The sequence below is a fragment of the Lepidothrix coronata genome, unplaced genomic scaffold (genome assembly GCF_001604755.1).
Source record: "Lepidothrix coronata isolate B3197 unplaced genomic scaffold, Lepidothrix_coronata-1.0 Scaffold97, whole genome shotgun sequence".
NCBI classification, from domain to species: domain Eukaryota; kingdom Metazoa; phylum Chordata; class Aves; order Passeriformes; family Pipridae; genus Lepidothrix; species Lepidothrix coronata.
In genome coordinates, this window is record NW_016690277.1 from 2719627 (window position 1) to 2734120 (window position 14494).

The 14494-nt window shown below is 41.0% G+C and overlaps 1 protein-coding gene across 5 annotated transcripts in view; it reads right to left on the reverse strand.

Annotated features, from left to right (window-relative positions):
- TFDP2 (transcription factor Dp-2) overlaps nucleotides 1–14494 on the reverse strand; it is a 55648-nt gene that overhangs the window by 17719 nt on the left and 23435 nt on the right. For 2 of the 5 annotated variants that reach the window (XM_017822291.1, XM_017822295.1), the window contains exons 4-10: nucleotides 11618–11707; nucleotides 10004–10107; nucleotides 6954–7075; nucleotides 4457–4504; nucleotides 2973–3135; nucleotides 2289–2435; nucleotides 48–116 (exon numbers count right to left, since the gene is read on the reverse strand). In XM_017822291.1, the coding sequence (XP_017677780.1) occupies nucleotides 48–116; nucleotides 2289–2435; nucleotides 2973–3135; nucleotides 4457–4504; nucleotides 6954–7075; nucleotides 10004–10107; nucleotides 11618–11707 (743 nt within the window). The remainder of the gene's footprint in view (nucleotides 1–47; nucleotides 117–2288; nucleotides 2436–2972; nucleotides 3136–4456; nucleotides 4505–6953; nucleotides 7076–10003; nucleotides 10108–11617; nucleotides 11708–14494) is intronic. The other 3 variants (XM_017822292.1, XM_017822294.1, XM_017822293.1) reach the window with 3 other exon arrangements.

Sequence of the window (14494 nt, forward strand, 5' to 3'; positions counted from 1 at the left end):
TAGGAAATGTACTTTCATTTACAGAAAAAAATTAAAATTAAATATACCTGCAGCAGCAGTTCTTGCAGTTGGGCTCGCTTCTGTTTTATCCTTTCAATCCGCTTCTGTTTTTCTATCTTAAAAGATAAATGTAAATGCATCAAGATATTTCCTTAGTTACCTCATCTGTTCCATTGTGCAAACTGAAAGGCTTTCTTTGAAAACAGGGTGAATTGCCTGGTCATATGAGATTCTCCAGTAAACAGGTCTGTCAAACGGTAATTTCTTTCTTTGTCAACAGTTTTAACTCCAGTAAGGAATTAATTATTATAGGAGACTATTATCTCCCCACCCATTGCTCTTCCCTACTGTGAACTGAGAGCCAATTAGCACCAAATCAAACACTTGCTCCAGGGGGTGCTTTGGGGTTTGTGTTTTTTATTTTCGGGGTTTTTTTCCTTCTGCCCTCCACTCTTTGGCAGTTGTGCACGTCCCACTGTTCTAACTGCAACCTGCTAGACATAAATGTTTGGAGGCTGGGCTCAGGATCATCACCTCCACCTTTCCAGTGACCTCTTTTTGTTTGAGACTCCATTAAACTCACAAGATTGCAGCAACAAATCTTGCAATTACCTCTACCCCAAAAAGGGGGTAGAGGTAACATTTTCAATATGAGCACAGAATCCTTCTCTTGCAAGAGTTTTGTTAATGGCAGTTTATGGGGCCAAGCCATCCCTCCCCAGGTGTGGAGTGTCTGGGAGAGCTGGAGTGCTGGATGCCTTCGGGCCCTGCAGTACAGCAGTGTTTGGAATGTCCTCCAGGGCAATACGAGAGAACTGGACAAGTGTCATCATAGTTACAAGGGGTTCTTCCTCATCCTGTTGGTGCCAGCACTGTATCATTGCTCCCCAAAATATTAAACCCTTAAATTACCTCTTCATTCAACCACTGAAAATAAATGATGCAGTTTTTTAAAACTCAGCTGGCCCAACCACCCTGTCCTATTTACAGTGTCGCTCTGTGGTGGTACCCTCCTCACACACTTCAATGTTTAAAATGCTTCCTTCAGAGCACAGTAAATGACTTTTTTTTCTGGGATTCTTAAAACCAATAAACAGTGCAGATATCATTTAGGCATGGTTTCTATATAACAATTTTTTTGTACTGGTAATCTTACTAGGATTTACACAGTAAGAAGAGTTGGCAATTTGTACAGCTTTAAAAGCAAAATTAATTCTGATTTTCACACCATAAAAATGTAGCTGTATTTTACATTCTCTCCTATTATGTCAGAGGAAGCAACGTTTTTAAAAATAATATGCCTGGCTTCCATTTTGTGCATATGTAATTAGAGCCTGAAACAGTGAATCACATATGATCACTGAAGATAACACAAGTTCTATATTTGTAACAATAACCTATATTGAAGAGAATGCATTCACATGAATGTATGCAAAGGGTAAATTTATCCATAATTTAAAGAAGCCACCCTGGAGTATAATGACTGAGCACATGCATTCTCCTTGGGGAAGTGTATTTGCCAAGTGCTGTAATGGACAAGAACAGTAAAAGCTTTTCTATTACCACAGCTAGAAAGACAACTGATGTAAATGACTGCACAAAAAGAGCTGTTCTCTACTGGAAAGGCGCCACCCACCTCTTAAGATACCTACTGCACAAATATCACAAAGCTAGTAAATATTAAGATGTATTTGCAAACAGCCATTACAGCACGCTGCAGTAAATACAGTGACTTGTGGTTTTATTTATAGCACATTTGGCCTGAAGGACAAGCAACATTTGTGCATATCAATTCTGGCATCCCTGCAAAAAAACACTGTAACTCTTAGCCTGCTGGAAAAATAATGGAAATAACCGATAAGTTAAACTTCTTTTTTGTTTTTCTGGCAGTTCATAACTAGTATTTGACACCCTAGCAGGAATTACTTTTCAATTTAATTTCCTTTGAATCATATTTCCAAGTACAGACATTAATAGAGAATTGGACTTCTATTCTTTTGACTTTCTTCTGGTTAATTCAAGCTATTACACCACTGTCCATTTTTGTTAGGTAAACAGCTTGGGGTTTAAAAAAACTTTATGTAACATATACTAAATAAACAAAGCTGAACTAAGCTTATCAAACATATCCTTTCAGTTTATTCCAATATCAAAAGTTGTATTTTCATAGTGTGCAAGAATCAAAACCAATCAGTTCCAAACTGAGAAAAAAACCCTCTTGTAAAGAAGAGCAACTCCATTATCACAACCTGGGAACTAAACAGAATTTCCCATGTACCTCCCCTTACCTCTAGATTCTGACATTCCTGAGCTGAGTTTGTAGGAAGGCCAATCCATCTGATTTCCTTCTTCTCCTTTGAAATGATGTTCATTGCCATCAGGACGTTGAGGGCATCGTAAACTCTCCGCCTAATATTTTTCTGATCATAAGCCTGCTAAGAAAACAATTCAGCATTAATTACAGTGAAAGAATTAAAAAAGGATAGACAATTGAGCACATCCTAGATATGTAGAAGATAAAATGCCAAAATAGCAGTTCAAGTTCAGAGTGCTATTAAAATATGATCCTTCACCTGTGCTGCTCCTTGGATACCACATGAGCATGTCTGGCTACAGGTGGAAGCTTCAGGCCTGCTGGAAGCATCTGTGCAGGAAATTCCCACCATGGCAAGTCTGTCACTACTGAAAAGCCAGACAAGACCACACATGTTGGGTGCAAGAGTAGCCTTTTCTTAAAGTTAATTATTTTGGCGGACTTGTCTACTTTGTTTATAATTTAGAGGGAGTTCAATTCTTCATTTTAATTCTCTGTTTTTGAATTTCTGAGGATAAGTCTTTATATTTGAGAAGCAGTTAAGTAAGTGAAGGAAAGTAGGGACTGTGGCAGGATAGTGCAGAACCAGAAGGAACAGAACCCCATGCTAAACAAGACAAATCTGTAATGGTATAACAGTTTCACCCCCTTCGCTTACCGAGTCTGCAGCCAAGTGGCTGTTGGAATTTGTGAACTCTGACACCAGCTCATCAGCCACTTCGTTGTACGAAGTTGTTCCTTTACGTTGAACTTTTTCGCAAACTTTCATTGAAAAATGCCTCAGACCCTTCCCATTTTTATCTCCTTTTTTGCTTCTCTTACTGGAAAGAGAAAAATATTATTTTAATACATTGAATGTTAATAAGCTACTGTGTTACACAGTAAAGGGTCTACCTTTTGCAACGGGAATCTGGACCATTTAAATTAAAACCAAAACTGTTCTGCTTTTTTGCATCAGTTTCTTGTTTCTTACAAGTTGGTAAAAAATGCACTGGAGCCCTTTTCCTTTCCTTGGCTATTTCTACATGGGTTGTATTTGAACACATGCTGCGAGAAGATGCTTAAAAATAGATTTGGAATTCATCTCCAGGTAGTTTCACAAAAGAACAACCAAAAAAATCTCACGGGTGTTTATGTGCCTGGAACCCAGATTTATGGGGATCTCTCATGCGTGTGCCTAAAATAGAAAGGCTCAGACACCCCTATTTAAATATTTAAAATACAGCAAGAGATACTAAACTTGCCCATCAGGGGAATTAAACTATGTGCCATCATAGTTAAGACAGAGGTACAAGAATGTCTTTAGTGGAGAACAAGTACATATTCATTGAGTTTTATGGTGCCAAATTAACAACTGGCAACTGTCAGGGTTATTTTCCATTCACCTTCTTCTTCCAGAAAAGCAAGAGCTTAGCTAATAGTAATAGAAAAAAACAGGAGCAGTTGGTTTTCTCACACAAACTAGATTTGGATGTGGATTACAACAGAAGCCTTTAAAAAGTTCAGCTCTGTTGTTTTTGGGTTTGGGGGTTTTTTTAATTACAGTCTGAAAAGTTCATTTGGTAATATGTTTCAGGGAGATCTGTTATTTTACAGAAAAAGGCTTAGTTCTGCCAGCAGTAACAAGCTAAGGAAAATATTAAAATATTAACGTAAAAGAATGATTTTCAAAATTTAGAACATATTTAAGAAAACAGAACACAGAAGAAAAAAAAAAAATAGGAACACCAGAAGATTAAAAAAAAACCCCAACACTTCCAATCCCTACATAGATATTCAATTTGATCAACCTCAACAGGTAAACAAATAAAACCACCTTGAATGCTTTAAAAAAAAGTTTCAGAAGCAAAGGAAAAGATCATTTGTTTGCAAGTATTTGTCACATGGAAAACTAGAACAATCTTGTTTCTGAAAATCTGTTTTTCACAACTCCCGGTATCTTCTGTAACAGCAAATTTATTTATCAGGAAGTGATAAAGCTAAAAGGAATGAATTATAACTACAAGGAATAAGATCCACACAGCTTTTATGTGAAGGAGTGAAAAGTGAAAGTGGGAACTGGACACCCATCTCTCTGAAGGGCAGATCTGAAGTAAAACAGGTATGACTGTGCACATAAAACACATGTTCAGCAATACTCACCTTTCTGAAAAATCTGACTCTATGATTTCTTGAGTCCGTTTTCGCTCCCTAAGAAAAGACAATTCAAACTTAAGATGAAAATAACATCATATCTACAGACCACTAAAATCACAGTATGCAGGGCCTTGCTGGATCCGGTGTTTGCTGTTACATGTTTCCCAAAAGGGAAAAATCTGACACACAGAGATTGACAAAATCTGAGAGAAGGTGGTTAGGGCTTTTGGAGGAGGTTGTTGGAGCTCACTGCCAGACAAGTTCTATCCCCAATTTTACCATGCTTTTTCCATATAAATTTAGGTAAGTCACTTCACCTGGAACTACAAAAGTGCTGATGTGAGCTAGATAACCAAAGTCCATCAAAAAGGAGAAGCTGGGCTCCTTTGAAAATTCCTATTTAAAATTCCTCCATGTGGAACAAAAAATGTCTTTAAACAGTGCCTAGCATATATCCTGTATTTTCAGGCCATTGAATGTTCTGAAATCTTTAAACAAAAATCAAAGTAAACCACTAAACATGTTTAGTTTAGGGCTGATGCAGACAGAGCTGAAGAGAGAGACTCTGAGGAAGCAGCTGGCATGAATTTTGCACAGGACGAGCAGTTTGCAGTCACTGGTGGTTCCTTATCATCCCATTTACACCCACAGCAAACAGGAGCTGTGTCCCAGACTTGCATTTATTCCTGCAGCTCACACAAGGTACATTGCCTGAGAGTGTTGGGAAGTTTCCACTGTTTCCCTGTGTTTCCAAAGCGGGCTCACAGCGCAGACTCACAGCTGGAGACCTGACACTGCTGTGAGGGACATTTTACAGGAACGATGGATTTGAAGCCCTGTGCCTTGAAAGCCACTTGGTTTGCAGTGCAGAGCACAGGAGGCCTCTCCCTGGGCAGCAGCAGTGGGATTTCTGCCTCGGCGATCCCTGTCCATGGTGCTTAACTGGGGGCTGAGTGCAGCTGGGGCGGGGGCTGCAGCACTTCCCTGGGCAGGGCCCTGGAGCAGAGCGAGAGGAGAGCTGGCCCCTGGTCTGTGCACCAGGCTGCTGGGGGCTGTGTGGAGCCCTGAGAATGAATATGCTCATCCCATTTGATTTTGGAAATAATTTGGAGTCCATGTGGTAAAGCAAGTAGGCTGGACTTGCAGTCTTGTGGAACTGTCTTCAGCAAGGGCTCACTGCCTCCATTCAGCAACACCACAGACCCCTCCTCACCTCTGTTCCTCAGATGAAAACATGACCTGTGGTATGGACTTCTGCACAGATCAGTATTAACTGGTCTGCCTGGAGTCATCTTGCTCAAATGGCTGAAACAGGAGTCAGGCTCTTCGGAAATCCTCTGTCTCGACTCTGACAGTCAACAAACAAAAGGATGGTTCTTCTCCTTGGTGGTGCAGGTTGATGCTCTGCAACGAGGCTGCTCTGGGAACCCCCATCACTGGGTTTGGATGAAGCTTAGGAAAGCAATGGGTGTTGATTCTCTGGTTTAGCAAGTTGCTGTGACAAGTAGAGCTTGTCCCTCCTCTGGGTACTGAAAGAACATCTGGTTGGCCTCCACATTTCACAAAATGTGGAGAAACAAAGTAATCTTTGTGAACTCCTTTTTCAAATAAAATCAGAACTGAGTGCATTCAAAAAGTATTTCAGGAAATGAACACAAAGTCAGTAAAATAATAAAGCTTAAAAACTGCTCAGCTGGGCCTGCAGTTTATCGACTCTGTGGTGGGAATACAGTGATGGGGAAGTACAGGCCTATGACAGTCCTTGCTTACAGAGTTGTTGTTTCTTAGATGCTCCATTTCTCATGTATAAAGCCGAAAAGGTACTACTGACATTCATCACTGATTAGAAAAATTAACCTAGATGCAGAAATAAATTATTTTTTCAGAGGCAAAGCTCTACATCTTTATTTTGATACAGCTAAGCTCAGCAGTACTGGTATTAAAACAAAATACCAAGAAATACTGTAAAGACCAGATTTAATTAGAAGAGATAAAGAATGTCATGTTACTCTGGAGTACCTCAGAACCCATGGAACGTGTTGCTAATGTAAAATAGTAATAAAAATACCACACTGATTACATTCAAAATTTTCCATTAGAGTTTATTCTTAATTGCCTCTTGAAGTGATTTTGACAGTCTCTCCCCCTGCAGGTACCCACTTGCTATGCTCAACAGCAGCACTACTTGAATAAACCATGAATTCATGAAAAAAATAAAAGCTTGTTATAACAGGACTCGTGAATTTGCGACTCCATTTTCACAAAGAAACAGACACTGCCACCAACCACAATTAAAGCAGACAGTGAAGTGACCAGTTCTTGTAGCTCGTGTTCACATGCTTCAGACATCAGAAGTGCATATGAGGCTAGACAGTACACTCCATATTCCTTTTAGCTCTGCAAGAACTAGAAACTGTAAGCCAACACACAGATACAACAGTATAAATAACAGAAAAGATCAGAAAAGGCCCTCAGACATCTTTAAATAAGGTAAAAGTCTTACCCTGGGACCCAGCCAGAAGCTTCTGTTATGTGTGTCTGTGTGACCATTGTTGGAGGTGGGTTATACGGACTCCCAATCAGAACACTCCCTGAATTGGTCAGTCTTTGTGGTGTGCTTATGATCTGTAAAATTTAGGAATAAAAAACACTGTTGTCTTAAGAAAAGAGAGGTTACCACAGCCCCAAATACTAAGCATTGCACTAAGAAAAGCAGTAATAATTCTGTACCAGAAGCAAGCTGCAGTCAAAATATACAGAAGAGATGTCATCAGAAGATCTTCATACAGTAATTACAACACTGTTAAGTTTTCTAATTGTACCATATTACTGTATTATTCACATGGTCAAGAACTAGACAAATAGAAGTAATTCCTAGGTATGGCAGGTAGGATCTGTACCTATAGACACCCAGCTGTTTCTCCACGAGTACATCCAGGCAATGTGTTGATCCCTGTAATCAATAAAACCTTCTTTCTTTCCAATGGATTTGTCTCTTGTAATTGTCTTTGGTACCAAAGACAAACCGAGCTCCAGGCAAAGTGTTCCCTGCAGTTTCTAGCACTCACAAGATCCCAAGGCATTCTGACAAGCTAATAATACAGCACTGTACCTATGGAATTCAACATAAAGTCTGTACTGTAGATAGAATTTACATTTACACAAACCTGGTGAAATTGTAGGTACAGTGGTTAACACCAAGACACCTGGTCTCAACTTTTAAATCACATCCAAGTTCACTCTTCAAAGTAGGTCACCAGAAGAATTTAGATAGTATTTATAGATCAAACAGCATTAATTACTTAATCTTTAAAATAAAACACATTTAATTACTTTGATTCCAGTATGATAAGATTCATACCAAGGTTTCTTGGGCAGTGCTTTTTACTCATATACCTTATTTCACTTTTTAAAACTTTATTTTACTTTACTCCATTTGTTAAGTAACATGTTTAGTACTGACTGGACTAAACATTGTAGTTTCCTTTACTATTTAACTTATCCAACAACCTTGTAAGTATACAGCATATATATATATACATAGCAAGTGTGTATATATACATAGCAAGTGTGTATATATACAGCAAACGTGTCTGTGTATATATACACACATATGCAACAAATAAGTATACAGAATTTGTTTGGTATCCATCAATACTGTTTAAACAAGCAGAAATAAATGATATGTGAAGAATCTCCCATTTCCTTAGCTCATTGTTACTTCACATCCCTCCTGACACCACACCGTCATAACACATATGTATTTTTTTGTCTTAAAGATATAAATTCATCCCAGTTATTTTTTGTAAACGGATAGCTCGGCAGAACCAAGTGAAAACAGAAATTTAGAAAAACCGAAGCAGTGGCACAAGTGATGTATTTCCTGGTGGATCCCGGAGAACCAGAGGTGCCCGCCTCTGTGTTACCCGCCGTGACCCCGCGGGTCCCCGTGTCGGGGCCGCTCCCGCCCGGCCCGCAGTGCCACCTGGCGGCCCCTGGGAACAAGCACTAACACTTTATCAGTAACACTTAGGGTGTTAAACTTACACCTACGGACTGAATCTAAAGAAACGGTACCAAACAGTCGTACCCAAGAACCCGGCCAGCAAACAGTGCCCTCTCCACCGCTGGCACAGCCATAGCCCGGGGGACTCAGACCAATGGTCCCCGTTCAGCCACCTCACTGATCCCGGGGGCTGTGCTGGTTTGAAGGACCTGGAGCAGTGGTTAAACAAAGCCAACAGCCCCTCCCAGCAGCAGGGTGTTGCTGACACAGGTGGGAGGCCGAGGCAGCGCTAACACTGGCACTGCTGAGAGCTTGTGGGCATTCTCCTTTCAATGGCCTGGCATAACAGAGCCATACCCTGGGTGTCCTAGAAGGCCTGCTTTAATGGCTACTTAATAAGAAAATGTTTTCTGAATATAGACCTATCCTTGCAAAACAGTAGAATAAAAGAATGAAAAAATGAAAAGAAGAATAAAAATTGTGTGTCTCACACCAGGTAGTAGCTTTTGCAACTTCTATCTGCTATAGAAAAACTGCAACTAGGGCTCACTTAAACCAAAAGCAGGGCCTTGAGAAGTCACCTGTAAGAGTAGGAACTGCATTAAGAGACTGCTCTGCCCTGGTCTGGGCTACTTATTGCACTCACAGAACATCTTCTGTGGCAGAACTATTCCAGTGCAATGCTACAGGGCACACGCTCCACAAGACGTGCATCAGCACTGACGCACTGAGCAGGGCTGTTCCAGGGCTGTTCCAGGGCTGTTCCAGGGCCGTTCCAGGGCTGTTCCCTGGCAGCCGGTGCCCAGTGCTCCAGATGGAGAGCTCTACACAGCAGGGAATGCCATGGGGGGGTGGCTGTAATGTGTGTGCCCCTTTGGTGTACTGCTGTCCTTTGGTGCAACCCACTAAAGAACAGTAGTAATGCTGACAGGAAAAAGGCCCAACACAATTACTTATAAAACATACCAAATGCTTCTGTACTCAGGCTAAGGGCTTGGCAGGTGGGCATCAAGTCACTAGAAACTGTTCACGTTTCTAGGTATTGCTTTTTTAGCTCTCTGGCTACCAGAAAACCTAAATTTTTTTTAAACTAGATCCAAAATCCCTGAAATGTCAACATATGCCCATATACCGTTATCACTGACAGGAAAAGAAGAGTAGTTTCAACAAGTTAAATCTCTCGTGGCACATCCGAGGCACTCTCTGGCAATGCTGGAGAGTGTCAATAACATTCTTAATGAGATTTTTTTTTTCCTTAATACACTTTTGTTAAAAAGTGTTTTAATTTCCACTCAAAGCCAGGCAAATGGGTGTCCCCCAAGGGCAAACACAGGAGCGTTGTTGGGAGTGGCAATTTTGGGATGCTGAGCCTGCTGTGCCCCCATGTCCCCCCCCTCCCACCCAGGTGGGGCACTTTGTGGCTGGGGCAGGAAGCAGCAAGTTCCTCACACAGTTCACATCTTTGTTTTTCGTGTTTCTTCGTTACACCAACAGGAAGTCACACAGGCAGTTACACAAGCTGGCATTACCAGGGTTGCAACACTTACCATTTGGGGTCCAACATTCACGTTGATTGGTCCTAAGGTTTTTGGCAAAATCTTAGTCGGAGAGTTGGTGCTGGAAACTGGCAATGTAATTACTGAAATATTACCTAAAGAGAGTGGTAAAAAGAGAGGTTTAAATTACTGCCTTAGTAACCTGTGAAAACCACTTTGGCAAATTCTCACACCGCTTCAACGTTCTGGAACCAGATTAGCTTTCTTGCCTCATTCACTGCAAACACACCCTCATGTAACAGCCTCCAGACCTTTCAGCAGATGTCACAAGGACACCTCATCAAACTACACCTTCACTATTTTACCTTTAAAATTAAACTTATTTTATTTCCAGAAACAATTTATTTATTCTTGCCTAAGACGAAGAGCACACAGCCTGCAATACCTCAGCATTAGAAGTTAAAATTAATGAGAATACTTCAACAAGAAGCCAGCATACAAATCCTACTTATAATCACAAGCACGTGTAGAAAATATGCATCCATAAACCTCCCTAGCCTTAACCATTCCTCATCCACCTATACTAGAGTGTTCTGTAAACACCACTGCAGTGAGCAAATCACAGCCTGCCACTGTACAGACGGAGTAAGTGATGCCTTTACAACTTACCTAAAGTAGCAGAGCAGGCAGCTGGATGCCAAGATAAAGCCAACCACGCCACCATGTTCTCATCCCAAGATGTTTATCATCTTTGTGATCCCAGACTGCTTACGGATCTAACCCATCCTGCCTTCACACAGCTCAACGCTGAGAGCCTCAAAATACTGCTGTTCCTCCTCTATCCCAAATTGCATCCTGTATATTGATTATTTGGACTGAATGTTTTAATCAAAATGGTCATTGCAGCACTACTGTGTGTTACAGCCCAGGAGTGCTCCAACTGCTGTGCACAAGCCACTCCAAGCAGTGAGATCACTGGCTTATCCATGGACATTGTGGCAGCAGCAGCAGCTTTCTCTGGGACATCTTCAAAGCAAGGGAGTTGGGAATCGATCAAACACCAGCCCCCATTTGTACACACAGCCCTGCTCAAAAGGGGCAGGGACAGTGGGGGGTCTGCAGGCACAACCAAATGTAAGGAAGAGCTGCCACTGCCTCGTAATCCAGAGTCAGCCTGAGTCTAGCTGAGGTCTTGAGTCACGAGGACCAGGACTGGCTCCTGGAGAACTCCTTAACACTCTGGCACTGCAGACAGCAACTGAGGGCATCTGAGGTGACAGGTTCCTTCAGCACAGCAGACACCAGCCCTCCTCCCACAGGAGGCAGCCAACACTCAGCTCAGCCCACATGGGCCCAAGCTGATATTAGACATCCCTGGTCTTTCCTCACATCACCAGTTCACCTCCACTGCCCACTTTTCTCACTTGGTCCTGAATCATGGTCTCTCTTTTACAAGTTATGCTAGCACACCTATGTTCTGCCATGGGGTAACTGAAAAATCATGCATTCAATAATGTAATTTCTCTGCAATTGCAAGCAGGAGCAACACAATTGATAGAAAAAGATTTTATCCTCTGTAGTTACAGCACAGAAGTAGAAAAGATGTAGACATATGCAAAGTCTCTCCTTTATAAAAAAAAAATCAGAGATATGAGAAATACATACAATTTGAGGCAAGGATGTTTTCTTGTTCTGTGTAAATTTTCCAAGAGGCAGATCTGTATCTGAAAACATCTTCAGAAACAGCTTGTTTCTCTAGTCAACAAAATGAATAAATTATTCAGTCACCTCACTCACCTAGAAAAACAAACTTACAACCACACCATCCCAAACTCACCCCCCCAGGAAATCCTTGCTCTATTATGAAACATCTTTTGTGAGGTAGCGCCAGAGTGCACAAAACAGCAATTCATGATTTACATACACTGTGTTCCCATTCTGAGCTCAAAATAGTTCTCCTACTTGTCAGTTTTACTTTTGCAGGAGGATTTTGCCTGGGATTTCCCAAGTTGTGCCAGCATATTCTCATCAAAATCCAATCTCCCCCCTCACTGCGGGCTGTTGCAATCAATGATGTGTCACTTCCCAGTACTGCTGTAGGAATTTTCCTCTTTTCTGCTGCAGCTGAAACTTTTGACCCTGTTATCTCCAAGATCAGCTCTCATATTATTTGTTCTTGTCCCTCTTCTTACCAGGGAAAAGAAATAAATTACTTTCTCTGGTGCTGACAGCATAAGGTCACATGGCAAAGTGCAGTAAAATTCTGAGATGTCAGGTTTGGCTTCCAGCTCTACCACAGGGCTCCACCACAGAGCTGCCTCCAACAACACTTCCTGCCCCGCAAGAGACACTGGAATGTCATGTTTCACAGAATAAGAGTGAGATGTGTCAGACTTACAGCACTATGCAGTCAGCACAGCAGCTCAATTAGTAGCCACTGCTGCACTGTGCCTTCCTTTACAGGGCTCCGCAGATAAATGTACATGGTCACCACTAGGGCAACTTCAGGATATACCAGGGTCGTTCAAATTACTTGATCTTGATTTTAAAAAGACAGCAGTTTACATATGGCGTGTGTTTAAATGTCTTTTTGGCTGAAGTTGCTGTCAATAAAAAAGATTTTCATCTTCTAATCCCTACCCAAATCCCCCATTTGGCAGCAGCACTGTCAAAATCATCTTAAGAACTGATCGAGCGCTCAAAGAAATGTTTCCCTGCCTTTGTTCTTCCTTTTAAATTTCTCCATGGGTAAATATAAATATGTGAATGTGTAGATTTTTAAATGCAGATAGGATAGAAAGGAACCAGTTTCTTTTAATGAGTGAGGTCTCTTTCATCCACTGTGGACAGAAAGAAAGAACAACCAAATTTTACAGTTTTACAGCAGTAAGAGGTTGTTCTAAGTGTTTGTCAGCAGCTGAAAAATAAGTAAACAAAGCTTTATCACTTACTAATAAAATATTCCCTCCCTATCGTTTTCTTTTTCTCAAACATAGCATTATGGTCCACATACTCATGTAACTTCAAATGCTACAAATATTTAACAAATACTATTGGTGGAAAAACCACCTCTCCATGTCCCTTCACAGCGAACAGGACAGTTGGTTCACGTTGTTGCTCCAAAAAGTTAATGTGTTTCCAAACAGATCACATCAGCACCCCAGGCTGAAGGGACAGATCTTGCAGACCAGATCACCAGAGTCACTGCTCTTCTCTAAAAGAGAAATGCAGCTTCCAAGAGCACCCTGCCCTGCCCACAGCCCGTGCACAGCAGCAGCCCAGGAACCACTGCCAGACCTGGAGCTGGCCAGGACCAGTCCCAGAGCAGAAAAAGCATCACCATAAAGTGAGAACTGGTAACACAAGTACAACCAGCTGAGGGAACAGGCGCTTGCTCGCTACGATGACTTGGTGTATTTTACACTAAATTCTTGAGATTAGGGCACCTGTGTTTGCTGAGGAGTTGGTAATTTCTAAAGCTTTGAAGGCAAACTAGTATTATAGAACAGCAAACACTAACAACAGCAATCTCTTCAAGTCTTGTTTATGAAACAGCACAGAAAAAGTAGGAGGAAGTAGCTGCCACAAAACATTCAACAGATTTCTGTATTCAACTGAAAGCAGAAATATGGTCAAAGTAACTATATATATATTATCACAAAGCAACCGTAAAGGCTTTAAACATGACCAAATTCTAAATAAATGCCAAGTCTTAATAACACCCATCATTTGGGGACAAAAAAGATTACACTGATTTATGTCCCATGGCACAACAGCAGTGAGTACAGTGATAAGCTGAACACAATGAGACCCATCAGCCTCCGAGTCACGGTAATCTCATTGCGTGGATGAAAAAGGTCAGCTTAGATGGATCAAACTAGAATGATTTGTATAATAATACTCAATTCTTATATAATGTTTCTCAGCAGCACTTTCAAGGCACAAAGGAGGTCAGTGTCATTATTCCCATTTACCTATGGAAACCCAAGCACATGGGAAAGAAACAGACTTAAAACTCTCATCGAGGAGCTTCAACTGCATTGCACATAAAGCCACCCCAAACTGAGCCTGCTCCTCACTGATGCAAACTCAAAATAAAAATCTGCCAGTGCACGTATGTTTCTCTCAGAACAAAAGCACTTTGCTTCTGCATAAATTATTTTTCCATCCCTCAGTCACCACAATTGCTGTTTCTCATGGAGAGAAATCAGTGTTGCTATAATTTCATATTTTAAAAAAAGATCATCACTACATAATTATTAATCCTCCTGGCATTTGTGCAATATTTTTACTTGCACGCACAAAGAAAAATTCAACTTAAATGATCTTCAGCTTCAAGCAGTCACAGATAAAGTTATTCATGTTTATATACATGTACACTCACATGCACACACTAACCATCCCACAAGACTCACTTTAAATCATTATGTGGAACCCTAAATAGCTTAACTTCACACAAACAACATGCACTTCTATACAAATATGAAGCTAAAGAGATTTTAGTGATTTTTCTTCCTGTATAACTAAATCTGTTAGGTCTGC